Source organism: Aethina tumida, chromosome 5 (genome assembly GCF_024364675.1).
Source record: "Aethina tumida isolate Nest 87 chromosome 5, icAetTumi1.1, whole genome shotgun sequence".
NCBI classification, from domain to species: domain Eukaryota; kingdom Metazoa; phylum Arthropoda; class Insecta; order Coleoptera; family Nitidulidae; genus Aethina; species Aethina tumida.
The window spans coordinates 18816719-18833613 of record NC_065439.1 but is presented as its reverse complement, the minus strand read 5'-3'; the positions used below and the strand labels follow the sequence as shown (position 1 = coordinate 18833613).

General features: G+C 30.3%; 1 protein-coding gene across 3 annotated transcripts; it reads right to left on the bottom strand.

Moving 5' to 3' along the window:
* Positions 1-422: 422 nt before the first annotated feature.
* LOC109605596 (7SK snRNA methylphosphate capping enzyme bin3) lies at positions 423-15338 on the bottom strand. Of its 3 annotated transcripts, none has more exons than XM_020022184.2 (6): positions 15189-15338; positions 2230-3103; positions 1805-2145; positions 1692-1750; positions 1358-1576; positions 423-1285 (listed from the first exon to the last, which is right to left on the bottom strand). In XM_020022184.2, the coding sequence occupies exons 2-6, from the start codon at positions 3099-3101 to the stop codon at positions 725-727; spliced, it is 2052 nt and encodes a 683-aa protein (XP_019877743.1). In that variant the 5' UTR covers positions 3102-3103; positions 15189-15338; the 3' UTR covers positions 423-724. The 3 variants fall into 3 exon arrangements, with proteins under 3 accessions (XP_019877743.1, XP_019877744.1, XP_019877742.1); XM_020022185.2 differs by having other exon boundaries at positions 1808-2145; XM_020022183.2 differs by having other exon boundaries at positions 1692-2145.
* Between the last annotated feature and the right edge of the window lie 1557 nt (positions 15339-16895).

Below are 16895 nucleotides of genomic sequence, written 5' to 3'. Positions count from 1 at the left end.
ATATTGTTTTTTCTACATGTTTTTTAATGTAATTTAACAGTATGTCATATATTTTCAATGCATTTGAACAATGTCGAATTGGATGTATAATACTTTGGGGGTTGAAAGACACGAACAAATGTATATAAATATTCGATTCTTATTGTTTTAACTATTAAAGAAAACACCATTTTATATTAATAAATACACATTGCCTACTAAAAATAAAAAAGTATACAATTTCCTTAAGAATAAAATTAAACAGTCCAGTAACTGAAAAAACAATAAACAAAGTAGTGGTATACAATTCAAGTAGTACATCATAAGTAAACTTATGGTAAGAATTGTATAATTTGAATAAAATTGGTACATTTATTAATAATATTTAATAAACAGAAACATACATACAAAATAATGAAATCGGGTAAATAAAACTCCAGTAATAAAATAGATCTTGTCCATTTTTATTAACACGTATATAAACCTACATAAATGTGTATGTAAAGCAAAAAGAAACCTGTGTAATTTAAAGCTTGATCCTCGAGAACAATTTGCATTTTTATGACTATTAAATAAGAACCTATTAAATGGACTTGTGAATGCTAAAAATGCGTGGAAACCAGAAACAAATTTCAATCAATGTATGAATACATCTCCTATTTACAAATAAGCAAAAAGATCAATCAGAGCAATAACAATATTTACAAAAAAAAATTAATAAAAAATTCAAGTACAGTTACAAAACTTAAGTATTATCGTCCATCTTTTCACTGTCATCCGGCGCTTCGGCCGGCTTAGTGGCTTCCTGACTATTATCACAAACACCGTTCATAAAAATTTCTTGAGAACTCTGCGGCGTACTGCCCTTAGACTCCTCAGTCTTCTCGTTTTGACTAGAAGCACCTTCCTCCGCTAATCTGTTCAAACTCTCACCAATCTCGTCGTTGATCTTATTATTATCCTCAGAGCATCCGCAATACCGGTCCAATATACTCGTATACACGTGCTCCACGGAATCGACGGGCACGTTACTTTGAGATTCGGATTTTTCAGTCTTCATTAAGTTCTGATAGAGAGAGTCGTCATAAACGTAAGGAGTTGCGTTCCTCGGCGTCGCCTCCACTCTTTCACTGGGAAACATAGTGCTCTTCGTGTACACCTGCAAAGGCCTCCGAAATCCTTTCGACTGGTGTATTGGAAAACCTAAAAGTTCGCTCTTCGCAAAGCCGACGGCTGGCGATAGAAGATACTCCGTAAACTTCTCCGGGAAGAACTCGATCGAGTTGTAATTGTTGAATATTGTTGGCTGCAAAAAAACAGAATAATTAGAATCATAAAATGTAATTAATAGTCGTGCATCAGAGGAAATAAACCTCACCGTCAACTTCTTCTTGCTCTTGTAGCTAGACCAGTTCTGTGGTTCTAGGATGAGCTTGCCTCCGGGTCGCAGTTGGGCGTACATCCGTCGGAAGGCCTGTTTTATGCCAGCGTCGCCCCAGTTCAGGTGGATCCATTTCGTGATGCTGAGGCAAAGGATCAAGTCGAATTGGGGCTGTTCTAGGGCCACGAGTGCGTCGTCCTCCAATACGTAGTTGCACTGAAAACAGCAAAGGTTCCGTTATAATAAAAAAACTAACATTATTTGTTATTCAAGTTTTGATTGTCTCGACATCTGATAAGGTAATAATGGAATTTTTGATAGAATGACTCACCTGCTTGAAAGTGACATTGTTGGGGAAGCCCCTCGCCCTTTGCGCGTCTTCCCCAAAGCCTGGAATGTCAATTGGCCCATATAATATAGGCATAGAAATAGGAAAAAACTCACTACTTGCGCCGCCGGCCGCCGCCCTCTCAATGGGGGCCGCCGTCGCCTGGCTTTGGGGGACAGAGGGTGGGGCGCCTGGTGCGGCGCCGCCCTCTTCCGCCCTCGGCGAGCGCTCTTTCTTCACATAGTGGCGGATGTTCTTGCGGGCGACGCCGATCAACTTGTTGTCGATGTCGATGCCAGTGATAGAGCGTGCGCCCAGATCTCGCGCCACCGACAGCGTAATGTGCCCAATGTTACATCCAATGTCCAGGATATCCTTACCCTCGAACATGCTACGATGATGGTGAAACACCTTGAGTCGGTGGTCTTCCTTCTGAGGGTTCCGATACCCGTAATACCTAATAATAAAAAATAATAATAAAATTTTAAATAACGTACTTCAGTGAGGTGGTTAAATAGTTCTGTAAAAAAATTATAATAACCTGCTGTAGTTCCCGTATTGGAACTGCTTGTCCTTTTCCTTGAACAGCGGCAGCTGCACGTTGAGCGGCTTGTTGTGCCTGGGCTTGTCACTTCGGGTGCACGAGTTCATCCTCTTCAGCCACGCTCCAGGCTGTGGCACTACAGGGCTGACAATCTTGTCCATCGAGTTTTTAAACTTCTTGGCCAGATGCCCGTGCTCTTCCGACTTCCTTTTCTTGCTGGCCTTAGGCGACAATTCGATGCTGAGATCCTTGGGCTTGGGTGGCACTTCCGTCTCGACCTTCACGTCCTCGACGACCGGCAGTTCCGGTATCTTGGCCGAGTCCGACGAGTTCTCGGGCGTCTTTGCCGAGGTTTCGGTTTCCTCCGCGTCCAAACCCTCGCTGGTCGTCGAAATGGTGCGTCGCTTCTTCAGCCGCTTTTTCTTGCCCTTCTTCACGGGCGACGACAACTGCTGCTCGTACTCCGCGTCGTCTGCGCAGTCGATCAGACTCAGGGGGTCGTGGATGTTGGCCGGTATGATCACGTCGATCTGGCCCTTCCTCCTGGGCGGTGTGGGAATGGGCGACGACTTGGGGGTGACGGCGTTCATCGCCCGATTGATCTCCTCGTCCTGCAGACTGTTCAGATTGAGGGGATCGTTGATGTTGCCGCCCAGCAAGAATTTCGTCGGCAGGACGGGCTTGTGGTTCATGATGATGCCGCAGCCGGAAAAGCTTTTGGAACGTTTCCGGCCGTTGCGGTCGTGTTTGTTCTTTCGCTTCGAGTTGTTGTTGTTCGTGTTCTTCACCGGGTGGTTGTTCTTGTTGGCGTGGGCGGGCGCGGCCGTTTTCACCGGCGGCGCCACCACCTCACTCATCGACGACATCATATCTAATAAAAACAAAATGATGAAATTAGTATTTACAAGTTGCAAATTGAAATGTTAGAAATTGTTTTAATTGCATGAATGATAGTGAAAGAAACAAATTACAAATTATATGCACACTGAAACTTTCTCATAAATTAAATTGGAATATGTGGGTAAAAGTGTATCTCTCCTTCAACGCCTGTGATGTAAGTGTAAGCGAGTAGCGCATCCGAGTTTAGGTAAAAAACGACGAGACTGGTTTCATTGGCCTAAGAATTTTTGTGCAAATAGACGCGAGGCCTGTTTGCGCTGTCCCACATTTCGTCGTCTGCACAAAGTGCACTCGACTAGCGGCTTAAAAACTTTTATTGCTAGAAGTGCACGGAATCGAGTTAAGTTTCTCAGTGATGTTACAAATTTTAGTTCGTGTTCATGCGCATAATAATAATAAATTAAACAAAATTATATTGTTATGATGTCAGAACAAGAACTGTTGTTACAAAGAAGAATTCCAGAATTAAATTACTCCAAGAAGATACTAGTTTTAAAGAAAATAAATTAGATAAAATTGTTGGCTCCCATGTACACAAAATTTACGTGCACTGTATAAATTTACTGTTACATCCAAATAAACAGAAATAGTTTTCGTTTCAAGGCAGATTAAATAGAATTAATTTACTTATTGCTAGTTATAGAAACCAATTTAATTATGATAATTTATTTACTCATTCGTACTTGCTTTATTTTTAACTAACAGCTCAAATTAACAAATTGTAATTATTTCTCAATTCCTTATTAATATGATTATTTAATTATATTGAGTGAAATTCATGTACACAAATGACAAAATCTTTATACCACATAAGTCAATTTGGTTAATAATTTATTTTTATTTACTATCTACTCGGCTTTAATTAATTTTACTCAATTCAGCTTAGGAATATTTTTCAATTCCCTAATTAATATAATTTCTAAATTATTTATAAATTTCAACCAATTAGATACATTTATTTATTAACTTATTCAATTTAACCAATTGACACACAATCTAAATTCTTATTCAGTTAAATTTCAATTTAGTAAATAAAAATTAACAAAATATTACTATTCTCCAAATTATTAATTAATGTAATTTCATAATTCTTTATACATTAATTAAATATTTAATATTTAAGTCTTCTTCATATGTAAATTAATTTTGTGTACATTTTGTTATTCCTTGCTTAGGTTTAATTACCTTTAATACAATTTTATCGATGAATTTTTTATCGACATCTAATTTTATAATTTTTTGTTATGTAAATTATTTTTATTTGTTTGTTTCCACTTGCTTCGATTTTATTACATTTTATTCAATTTAATTATAAAATAAATAATTAACTTATAATTTCTTAATATTTAAAATATTCTTGTGATGTAAATTATTTTTGATTGCTACCTGGTTATACTCCATTCAAACAAGGTACGGAGTAATATAAATTTAGTTGACTGATAAGCATGTGGCTCCAGGTAACAGATAAATAACATGTTTCTTATTCATTAGTTTGGAAGGGTTGGTTTGTGTTCATGTCTACTTTATTTTTAAATTTTGCCCGGGAAGCTTACAAACATAAAGAGTATCGTACCATTCTGGTTATATATTTATTTATTTTCTTTTATATTTGTCAAAATATATTATTTGGATATTTTTAATTTTAGATACGGTTTCTTTACAATTACGTATGCTGGCTATTGTTTAATTCACTCCGTACGTTATGTGTATACACTATAGGTTCAATTTACCGAGGAATTTTTCATTAATATTTAATATATTTATTATTAAATAAAACTATATAAGCATTTAACTACAAAATGTAAAATAATTTTGTTTTGCTTTTGTTTACTGTTTTATTAACTTTTATTTAATTTAATCGAGGAATTTTTCATTGACACCGTCTAATTGTATATTAATAATAATTACTTCAAATTAAGAAAATAAAATTATTTCATAACCAATATAATGTTTTATAAATGAAGATGTTTATGTATTTAAACGACAAAGGATTCTTGTCATTATTTTTGTTTATTACCTACGTAGGTTTTATTTAATTTTATCATTGATATACCACCTAATTTTTCGTTTCCATTTGCTTAAATTTCATTTTAATAATAATTACTTTAAACAACATAAAATTATTTTCCAATTCTTCTTTAATAAAGATAATTTCTTAATTTATCATAAATTAATATATATATATATATATATATATATATATATATATATATATATATATATATAGAATAATATATAGGCAACCGAAATTTACCAAGTATATAAATTTATTTTTGTTTGTATTTTAAATTTTAGTTATTTAATCGAAGATAATTTTCGTTTGTACTTTTAACTTAATAAATTACCTGACATTAACAAAAATAAATGATTTCCTAATTCCTTAACTAATATAATTTCTGAATCTATAAATATAAAATACATTTTAATATTTATCACGAAAGTCAATTTCGTTTATAATTTACTTTTGTTTACTACCTATCCACCATTTATTAAACTTTTACTCAATTTAACCGTGGAATATTGCATTGACACACGATCTAATTGTGCCTCGGTTTCTATGGAAACCAATTTCAGTTTAATTTATTCTGAGGGAACATAACATTTGTGCGACTGATTCATACTTTTACTTGACAATATCAAGTTAATAAAAAACTCTTTGTAATCGATGCATCGCTTTGATGGTCAATACAAGATTGGAGCAATTACTAATTGTAATAACAATAGACAGACATTTATAAAAAAGGTGACAAACACAACAGATAGGTCGACCCTATTAACCAAACAAACTTTATTAAGTTACGCTACAAAGGGAAATCAACTTGCAATTACATCAAAATTGATTTTCCTTTGTTGGGAAATAAACGTCATGTTTTACCTCATTAGAAGATGCTGTTTAATGGTTTGGCAGATAATAAAAAGTTGCATAAATTACAAAGTAATTTTATCAGAGACTTATACGTACAGTTATTTAAATGCATAGAATCCAAACGTTTTTATTTACAAACAGCAATTTCAAGTCAACGTACAAATAACTCCCAATTAACATTGAATAATACCACGCACTGATTACCCCCGCGACTTTACGAGCTTTTCACGCGCCACTCTGCAATTATACCGCGAAAATAAAAAGGACACGGATAAAAGGCATCGACGACCATGTTGCGTTCAACCCCAGCATCCGCACCGAACTTCATTATGTCCTTTCACAAAAGACAAATCGCCGTTTTCTTGTATAAATTAAAACGAAATGCCAGCGCCACACTTGGAAACCTGTACGGCGTCTGGAAAAAAAAATGTGCGCAATTACCGCTGATTTCACTCGGCCACCATCCATGTTATTACAAATGTTACTGGTTCAAAAGTAAACGTCACTTGTTATGTTTCAGTCCAGTTTTTCCGACGACATCAACAAACCGGCATCGTCTTGTTTTAGCGGGCGACGCGTGGGCGGATTATTTTTAAATTCTTCGTGTGACTAACGAACCCCCCACCGCCCGGGACGTTTCGCGCACGGATTTGAATTGTTAATGTAAATTGCAGTGGATCGTGTAATTTTATTGATTCGGGTCCAATTCGTAAATTGATTTAGTGTCTAATTATTTATGAATTAAATTCGTTTGGTATCTGGGAGATAAAATCTTTTTATGTTTTAAATCAATTTCGTTTATAAATAGTTTTTGTTTACCTCCTATTGGGCTTTTATTAAACTGTGCCCAATTTAACCTAGAATCATTACTTTGACATAAAATCTTTTGTTTTTGGTGTGCTCTTCAATTTAGTAAGAATTATTACTTTGACATAAATAATTATTTCCTTAATTAACGTAATTTTTTAACTATTTACAAATTAAATATTTATTTAATTATGAAAATCAAAATTAAGTTTCCATAAATTTCATTTATACAGGGTGATTCACCAAAGTTATTTACTAGAAGTTTATGAAGGACGGAAAAAGGTAGTGACTTGAAATTTTTATCACAAGTATAACTTTACTTGAACCACTTTCTTAATTTATTGTGAACAAAATTTAATTTCCGGTTTCACCGGAAGCGACATCAACTTCCTTGTATTCAATGGGACACACTGTATAATTTTGATTTTTAAATTCTATATGTTCTACTTAAATTTTAACTTATAATATTTCACTGATACACCATCTAATTTTTTGTTTATACTTCCATTTGATAATAATTACTCCAAATTAATAAAATAAAATTATTTTCTAATTCCTTAATTTATATAATTTCCTCATTTTTTATGAATTAAGAAGATCTAGTGTTTAAATGACATCAATTATCTTTAGAATTTGGTTTAGTTAAGTTTTTTTTTTTGACTTAAATTCAATTTAATAGAGAAATATTTCACACACCATTAAATTTTTTGTACTACAAAGTAAAATTATTTCCAAATTCCTTAATTAATATAATTTCTTAATTTTTTATGAATTAAAAAATATTTAAGTCTTGTTACCGTGTAAATAATTTGCCTTTATTCCTTCCATTACCAGCTTTTATTATCTTTTACTCAATTTAACTGTCACCACCCAAAGACGTTCCGTGCACAGTTTTGAATTGTTAATACAAATTGCATCGGATCGCATAATTATCGATTTGTGTCCTACCATGAAAAATGCAACGACAAGAACTATGTCATGTGTTTTATTATTAGTTTCACTGATAAATACTGATAAAAAGGGTCTGTTATATTAGTGACAATTTCTCAGATACGGCGGATTAAACGGTGCTGTAAAACATCAAATGAGCTGATTAACATTTATATTGTGATTTTTAAATAGGTCTTGTTTAATCAACGGCGTTGATTATCTGCATAATAATGAACATTGTCCGAGAAAAATACGCGTGGGATACGCGTGTGACGTGCAAATAAGGTTTTTAATATTAGCGACGTAACAGGCCATTGATTTTGTTTATGCATTAAAAGTCAAGCACGTTTTTGCATTTGCAGTGTAAATTCTGAAACGAACCAACCAAACATATAACTGAATTATAGAGTATATTTTACATTGACGTTATTCTGCATCGAAATTACTCTATTTATGAGGATGGCATTTTATGAGGTCTCTGTAGTTTATGGAAATCGAAAATTGCACGTTTTAAAATGTAGGTCACTTCAAAATGAGTTGATTTGTTCAAAATTGCCACAGTATTTTACTATTTTTTAACAAGTAATATTTGCTAGTTTATTTGTAAATTGTATCATGATGTTTACTTTTTTTTTAATAAAAATATATTACATTATTCTTTATACAAATAAATATAATTATCATTTATCTATTGCTTTATCTGCATAGGCTATTGTTATTGATAAAGAATTATTACCCTTAAAATAATACCACTAAAGAAAACTTTAATGTGTTTGTTTGAATTATGTTTTACAGTAGGAAATATCTACCCCCAAAGGCAGTTACTCCCAAAAAAATTGAACATGTAAATTGTATCTAATATTTTCTTTTTGTGAATAAAAAAAAATATATTATACTACTTTTTAAATAAATAATAATTATTATTTATTTATCTAAGATTACTAACTGAACACTCCAACTAGATTTTAATCAACTTCCAAAAGCTGTAATGTTTCCATAAAACTTTTATATGTAATATATCGATTTCCAAAAGTTGTCATGTTAAGACTATTACCCATAAAATAATACTAATGACGACAATTTTATTTTCCCTGTTTAACTATTGCTGTAGGATATAATAAATCGACTTTGAAAAGCTGCAACCCATCCAAAAAATTGTTCAAAATATTAGTTGATTGATTAAACCAGCCCGATTTTAATTAGCGGAAGTGGTTCTGATAATATCATAATCGAGAGCATTTTTCGAAACAAATCCACCGCTCTCTTTTCGTTTGTTTGAAAACATAGGTGTAAAATTAAAAACGCAATCTGCCAAACGAATATTTCATAAATGTACGTGCAAAAAGCAGCCCAAAAAATAAACCAAACAAAGGGCTGCGATTGAACGCTTCAATTATCGATTTTAAAGTTTAATCAGGATATTTATCTGCCGTTTAAATTAAATTCAATTCAAATAGAACAATATGTCTGGTTTAATTAAGCATCAAACGTGATTTTCATGAAAACAATATATTTTCAAGTCCACATTCGAATACTTTTAAGCGTTACTATTTTTCATATATATTTGGCAATGCATTAATTGAAATATATCGATTTTGAAGTTTAAACAGTACATCTATTTACGTTATAAATTGAATTAGTTGACGAATATAATTTGTTAAATTTAATTAAGCCTGAAACGTGATTTTCATGAAAATCATAGAGATAATTTTATTTGTTAATACTCAAATAGAAGTGTTATTTACATTTAAAATTCAATTCAATTAATAGACGACTATAATATTAATTAAGTTTCCAACGTGAATTCTATTAAAGTAAAATATTCCATGGTTAAAGTAGTGTGGGTCACAATCATAGTAACTTAAACTATATTAAAAATATGAATAGTACTATTTAAATTGTATGTCAGTACCTATAATGTTTATTGTTTCTTCTGTTACTGTTTTTTTTTTACTATGCAAATGGTCAATCTAATTTTTTCCTTTAAATAATTTCGTACTTTTTTATTTTTTAATGGACCAAATTATAACAACCTTTTACTTTATGATCTTTCATTGCTCTGTGTTAATTTAAATCCACTTTTATCTAATCTTTTGTTTATTATAATTAATTTAATTATTGGTCGAAGTGAAACCATAAGAAAATTATAATTCAGCGTTCACCAAAACCGAAAAAAAAACAAGAAGAGATAGCCAAGTGTTATTAAAAATTTAGAGAAAAAGGCCATTTTATCATCAACTAAAATTAAAGTCAATTTGGAGGAAAAGGGATTGTTGAAATTAGTTCAAAGACTGTGAGAAGGTGATCTTAGATCTACAGGAAAAACCCTGGTTTCTACTTATGTTAAACATTCTACAGGGATAAAAATACACAAAAAGTTTGTTATACCCAGAATGAACCATGGTGGCTGTTTAGGCTACATAGGCCCCCTTAGTCTGAATATATTAAACAACAATTTGCTTCCATATATTATAAGAAATGATGCTCTTAATAAATGTGCTTCAACATGAACAGATTGGTTAAAAGACAAAAGCATTGATGTTTTGACTTGTCCGTTCCAATCTCCACATAATTACCCTTTAAAAACATGGAGGATAATATTATACAAAGTGTTAATGTTAAATTAAATAACACAGATTTAATAATTAAAAATCCCTTCCAAAATTCAAGTTCTTATATTTATGTCCAGCTCAATTCAGAGCATTATATGGAAGAATATATTATATTTTATACTATAAATTACTATAATTATGACTACCACTGTATTATTCTATTGTCTAAAGTGTTTTAAAAATATGAACAATCGAAAATTATTAATAAAATTTATTTTCATTGGTTTATTTGTGATTTTAATACAACTTTTAATCATAAATCATACAGTATTATTAATGCACTGATGATTAAGCCTTCCTCAATAAATAAATATAGAATACAAAAGTTGCAACGTGGCCTTTTTGCAATAAACATCATTTTCAATAACGTTTACAAGAAACTTTATCTCGAACAAATGCAAACTGTAATCGTATCCAAAGTAAACACGTTTCAGGATATTTATATTTAATTTCATCGTTTATATTAAAAAGAGCGTGGAGCAATAAGAGCAAAACTAAAACCCCTTTCAGCGGATAATCCCGTTGTCGCTTATAAAAAGGAGAGGGTTACAACAAAAACAAGGCGTTTCCAGTGGATTGTATCAAATTGCAAAGCACAGAAAATCCTGTTACCAATTTCCTTTGTAAACACATCCAGGAACAATGTGTTTATCGAAAAGAGTAGTTCAAACATTTACCCAGCAAAGCAAGAAAATGATCGTAGCAATTCATTGACCGGAGCATTCAATTATATTCCGATACATAACGTAAGCAAGAAAACCGACTGTAACATTGCCTTTTAGAGAGAATTTCATGTAGAAATAATTCAGAATTAAGCGCGTCCATTAAAATGGGACGCTTGCGAGGAATCCATGAGAAAAATGTGTCTGACACTAACAGCACAAGTTTTTCCGGACGTCAATTTTACGACTAAATTATGCTTCCATTAAAAGAAATGGATACTGTCCGTTGGAATCGCAAGACAGTTTATGTAAATTATCATTCGAGTGCATTACAACAAATCTGCTGTAAATAAGGGAGTTCGAGAGAGGTACACCTGGCAATAGAACGTTTCAAAAACTAGGTCGAACTACTGGCGCATTTCGCAGCGAAGAATCGCACAAAAAGCGCGAGACAATTAAAACGGATTAAAACAGTTTGTTGAGAGTTACTTTCTACGGTTTATCCGCTTTGTTGTAACACAGGGTTGTTGGTTTTGACCCTCTTATTTAATTTATTTTAAATACAATGTCAGAATATTTTTATTGGGACTCTTTGTATATTATGACTTGTTTTGCGTAGTACAGAAGCGTTACATTTATTTTATTTCCTTTCTTATTTAAACCAAGTTGATGTCAAAAGTTTATTTACTACTATAAAGTTTGGGGACACTTATTTTATTAATTTGTATAACAAAATTTATGTAATGATAGTACATATCTCTTTACTATAAGAGTTTATTATGAAAATATTTTAAGTAGGTTCCATTCTAAAATAAAATTCAGACGTGGCATTAAGAGTAAATCAGTTTCCATTGTTTTATTCTGTCTACAGTATTCGTTTCGATTTCTATTCAAGCAAACAAAGTACAGATCAAACGAAACTATGAAAATCGGTTTGTGAAAAAACAATGCCTCAATTTCATTTTAGAACGCAAACAAATTTTAAATCTAAAGTTTTTAGATGGCTTGGAATGAATTGTGTAAATCATCTTTTTAAATAAATCTAATATGATGATGACTGATTTTTTTACAATAATATTATAAAATTAAATAAACTTTGTTGAAATCTGTCTTTTAACACGATCTTGATTTAAATAGGACAGTAAATAAAAGAAATTTAGCCCTGTTACAGTCATAAGTGCTTCATCCGGACTTGCTTAACTAAAATAGCAAGTGACATTTGGCAGTTTTTAAAACAATAAGTCAGTTTATTTATGTCTATTGTTGTTAAAAATAGATCATAGATGAAAAAATAGCATACTTATTTTGATTATTCTTTACATATTTCTCACTTTTAAGCTAGTATTTAAAAGTCGCTCTTTATCAACAATTAACATAAGTAATTAACTTATTGTTTCATAGCCTATTAGACGTCACATAGGATTTGGGTCATGACTGTCTCGACATTTGAAATTTAAAAACTTGTATACGGGGGTTCCAATAAAAATTTGCATGTGCCCTCGTATATGCACACCACCGGAATTTTAATTAATACTTTTTTTGTATTCCACGTAATAAAATTAATTAATAGTACGTCAAAACATAAAAAAACTAAATTAGTATGATTACTAAATTAAAAATTTTGCCAGGTTGTCACGTTAAATTTAATTTGTTGAAATGTACAAAATGTTATTGTGCTTGTTTGGACATGTTATTTCCTGTTTCAGAAGTACAATCATAATAAACATTCAGAAATACTTTTATTTATTTACAAATTTAAATAAATTATTATTTTTTCCCCTAATAAATTACATAATAGATTAAAACATAATGACAATTTGAGATATATGTATAAACGAAAATATTGAACAAATTATAAATTTTACCAAGTTGTTATTGTGGTTACTTGGACATGTTATTTCCTGTTTCGAAGAAAAATATGTGTACAGAAACGTGGTAAAAATTCAGAAACCTTTACCAACCAACTTTAACTTTTTTCTGTAATCACAAAATAAAAACAACCAATAACTCTGCACAAATTTAAATTAATATACATAATTAGCAAATTAAAAATTTCGCCACGTTGTCATAAAAAATATATTTTGGTGGAAAGTACAAATTGTCGTTGTTTACACATGTTTTCTTTCTGTTTAAGAATTGACTGTTTGAGAACAATCACCATAAACATTCGAAAATACTTTTATAAATTTTATTCAATTATTTTTTTATATCTAACCCTGTTGTTAGTGTGATTATTTGAATATGTTATTTCACGTTTCAGAGAAAAAATATATGTATGCAAAAGTGACAAACACTTAAATTTACTTAAAACTTTTATTTATTTTCACAAACATCACAAACATTTAGAAACACTTTTAGAAATTTAATTTGCATCTTATGAAATAAATAATTACCAATAACTCTGCACAAATGACAATTAGAAAAATTTAAATTAGTATGTAAATTTTTTTACTGAAAACTACAACAGATATATTATTGTGATTGTTTTATGTGTGTTTCCTATTTTAGAAGAAAATTATTTACGGTACAATCGACTTAAACATTCAGAATCATTTTTTTTTGTATTTAATAAATCAAATAATAATAATAATCAAAACATAATGACAATTAGAAAAATATAAATAGAAACATTTATCAAATTAAAAATGTTTCCATGTTGTTATTGTGGTTATTTGGACATGTTATTTCTTGTTTCACAAAAGATACATCTGTTTACAAATATCAGAAAAATTCAGAAACACTTTTTGTTGAAATTTTATTTGTATTCCATAAAATAAGTAATAATCAATAATTCTGCACAAATGTCTGTTAAAGAAATTTAAATTAATATTAAAAAATAGTTCAAAACATAATGACAATTACCGTTGTTATTGCGGTTATTTGTTGTGTTATTTCTTGTATCCTGTATGGAAATATATTTGTATAAAAAAATTCGGAAACACTTTCACAAATATTATTTAAGACGTTTATCTCTATTCCATAAAATAAATAATAACCAATGACTCCGCATAAATGACAATTAGAGAAATCTAAATTAATGTAATTATTAAATAAAAAATTTCGCCACGTTGTCATGTGAAATAATTTGGAAAGTATAAATATGTTATTGGGGTTGTTTATACATGTTGTTCCCTGTTTTAGAAAATAAGTATTTGGAAATAATCATTTTAAACATTCAAACATAATTTAATAAATTTTAGGATCACATTGACTAGTGAAATGATACAAACATGTTACTGTAGTTATTTGGACAAGTTAATTTATGTTGGATCTTATAAAAATAAATAAATAATAGAGGGGTCATAACAAATCCAATAAATCTGCAAAAACGTCCATTAGAAACAGTAAATCACGATAATTACTAAATTAAAAATTTTGCCTGATTGTCATGTGAAATTTTGCTATAAAAACCTTTATTATCATTGTTTGGAGACGTAGTTTCCTGTTTTATAAAAAAGTTATCTGGATACGAACGTCAACAGCCCCCCTAAGTCGTAACAACAGTTTCAAAATATTTATATTCAATTCATTTTGCTGTTATAAAAAGCGCAACGTAACAAAAACCCAACGAATCCTTTTTCAGTATGCGACAAGAAAATCCTCGAGTTGATTTTCCCCGTGTGCGTACACGGCACGTGAAAGGAACGCGGAAAATAAATATTTACCCAGAGCACAAAAATTTATTAATACAGCGTGTGGAAAATAAACGTTTGAAAACGTTTAAGTTTGACGTCGCGATAAGATTAGTGCGGGGGAAGCACCGTTCGGCAGAAGGAAGTCACGGTAAAAAGGGCCGTACAACAATCAACAATTTATCAGTTCATTAAGTTAAGGAAAATTTCTATTGGGCAAATTCCCAACTTCCGAAGGCATTTCGAACCGAACGACGGCACGTCGCGTTGTCGAGTGCCCTTTCGCCGCAGTGTCTTAACAATTAACCAAAAAATTAGCAACGTTCAAATCGACGGATGCGAAAGGCGAATCGGATTCCGAAATCGGGTGCATTCAAAATAATCCACTTCCTACGTTGATCCGTTCCCGCACAAAAAAAAAGGCGGCAGCGCGCGTGCGCGCCGACGATCAAACAGTCGCGTATGCCATTGCGGTGGATCCGCGCCGCGTCCAACGATTTTCCAACGATTTTCGCCATAAAATTCACACGAATACGAAATTACTCACCGTCACGTCGCTGTTTGCACGTTTCTCTTCGATTTCGGTCACTTTCAGGGACCGTTGGGCTTCACATTCCGCAACGGCTGCACAAAATGCCGGACACTGTTCTTCGACGCACAGTCGAAACGACTACAAATCGTTTTGCTTGTAAACTAGACTCCATTTTAATGTTGGAGCCGAACGACATGTTCGGCGCCCGAGCGGGGCCGAACGCCGATTACGCATACAGGGGGCGATGCATGATTACCTAATATGTTGATATTTTTCTACGTTTGTTATCGTTTAGACTAAGTTGAATTCATCAGAATTTGGATAGATAAATTTTAAGTATACTTAACAGTTTTTTTAGTAAAAATATTGATATAAAGATCTTAGGAAATACAATTTATCCCTTCTTAACGTTTATTTAAAAAATAAGGTATATTCAACAGTATTTAACTAGATACATTTTATGCCCACTTAACACATTTAAGTAATTTATTTCATATACGTATTTTAATATATTTTTATTATTTATTGTAAATTGTTTCAAATTATAAAAAAATTATATCCAGTAATATTTGAATAGATATATTTTTAGCCCAATTTTTTTTGTAAATATTTAAATATAAATTGCTCAAAATTTACTAATTAGGAGACAATAGGAATGTTTAAATACTTTTTTTCAAACGTAATTTTGGAAAATATATTACATTCTTTAAGATATTATAAAAAATAAATTTGGAGAAATTTAAATAATTTAACTTGTGTGTTTTTATTTTGACATATTTATGTAAATTTAATGTAAATTGTTTAATGTAATTGTCAAATTATAAAATATATATATATCAAACGATAATTGAAAAAATACATTTTTTGTCCATTAACTAATTAGAAGTTAACAATATTATTTAGACACTTTTTGTCAAAGGTAGTTTTTAAAAATATATTTTATCCCTTTTTAACATCACATTTTAGAAATTAAATTTGGAAAAATAATTTTATTAAATTATGTAAGCATTTTTATTAATTTTGATATATTTTCATAAATTTAATGTAAAGATATATTTTTAGTCCATTTGACACTTTTTTGTAAAGGTGTAAATGTAAATTACTAATTAAAAGATTGTTTAAATACTTTTTGTCACATATAATTTTAGGAAATTCATTTAAAATTTATTATTTTTATTAATTTAATATAAATTGTTGCAAATTATAAAAAAGTTATATTCAACAGTATTTGAAGAGATAAATTTTAAGTCCACTTAGCATTCTTTTTTGTAATAGATACAAATTGCCAAACAATTTTAAAATTACAAGATAAGAAGATTGTATTTTTGTACTTAGGAAATTTAGATAATTTTGTCAAAATTATGTATTTTTTAAAATTTATATATATTTTTATAAATTTTTATATATATATATATATATATATATATATATATATATATATATATAAAATACCACATTCTGGTTTTTATATATGTATATTATATTCTATATAAAAATGTGTGTAAATTTAATTTAAAATTTAAAATTATATTTTTTATAAAATCATAAATGCTAATGTTAAATAAAAAAAAAATATTTTAAAAATATGAAAATGATATTTTAGTTACATAAATATAAAATGTTGATTTTTATATTTTCAAAAATTTATGATATATATACAAATATATAAAAACATATGCAAACTTATATTTCATAACTTTCAAAATTGAATAAATAAAGAAG

Coding starts and splice junctions, on each gene's coding strand:
- LOC109605596 (XM_020022183.2), bottom strand. CDS start 3,101: ATGATGTCGTCGATGAGTGAGGTGGTGGCGCCGCCGGTGAAAACGGCC. Junction 2,146..2,229: donor CAATACGGGAACTACAGCAG/GTTATTATAATT, acceptor TTTTATTATTAG/GTATTACGGGTATCGGAACC. Junction 1,286..1,357: donor AGAGCAAGAAGAAGTTGACG/GTGAGGTTTATT, acceptor GTTTTTTTGCAG/CCAACAATATTCAACAATTA.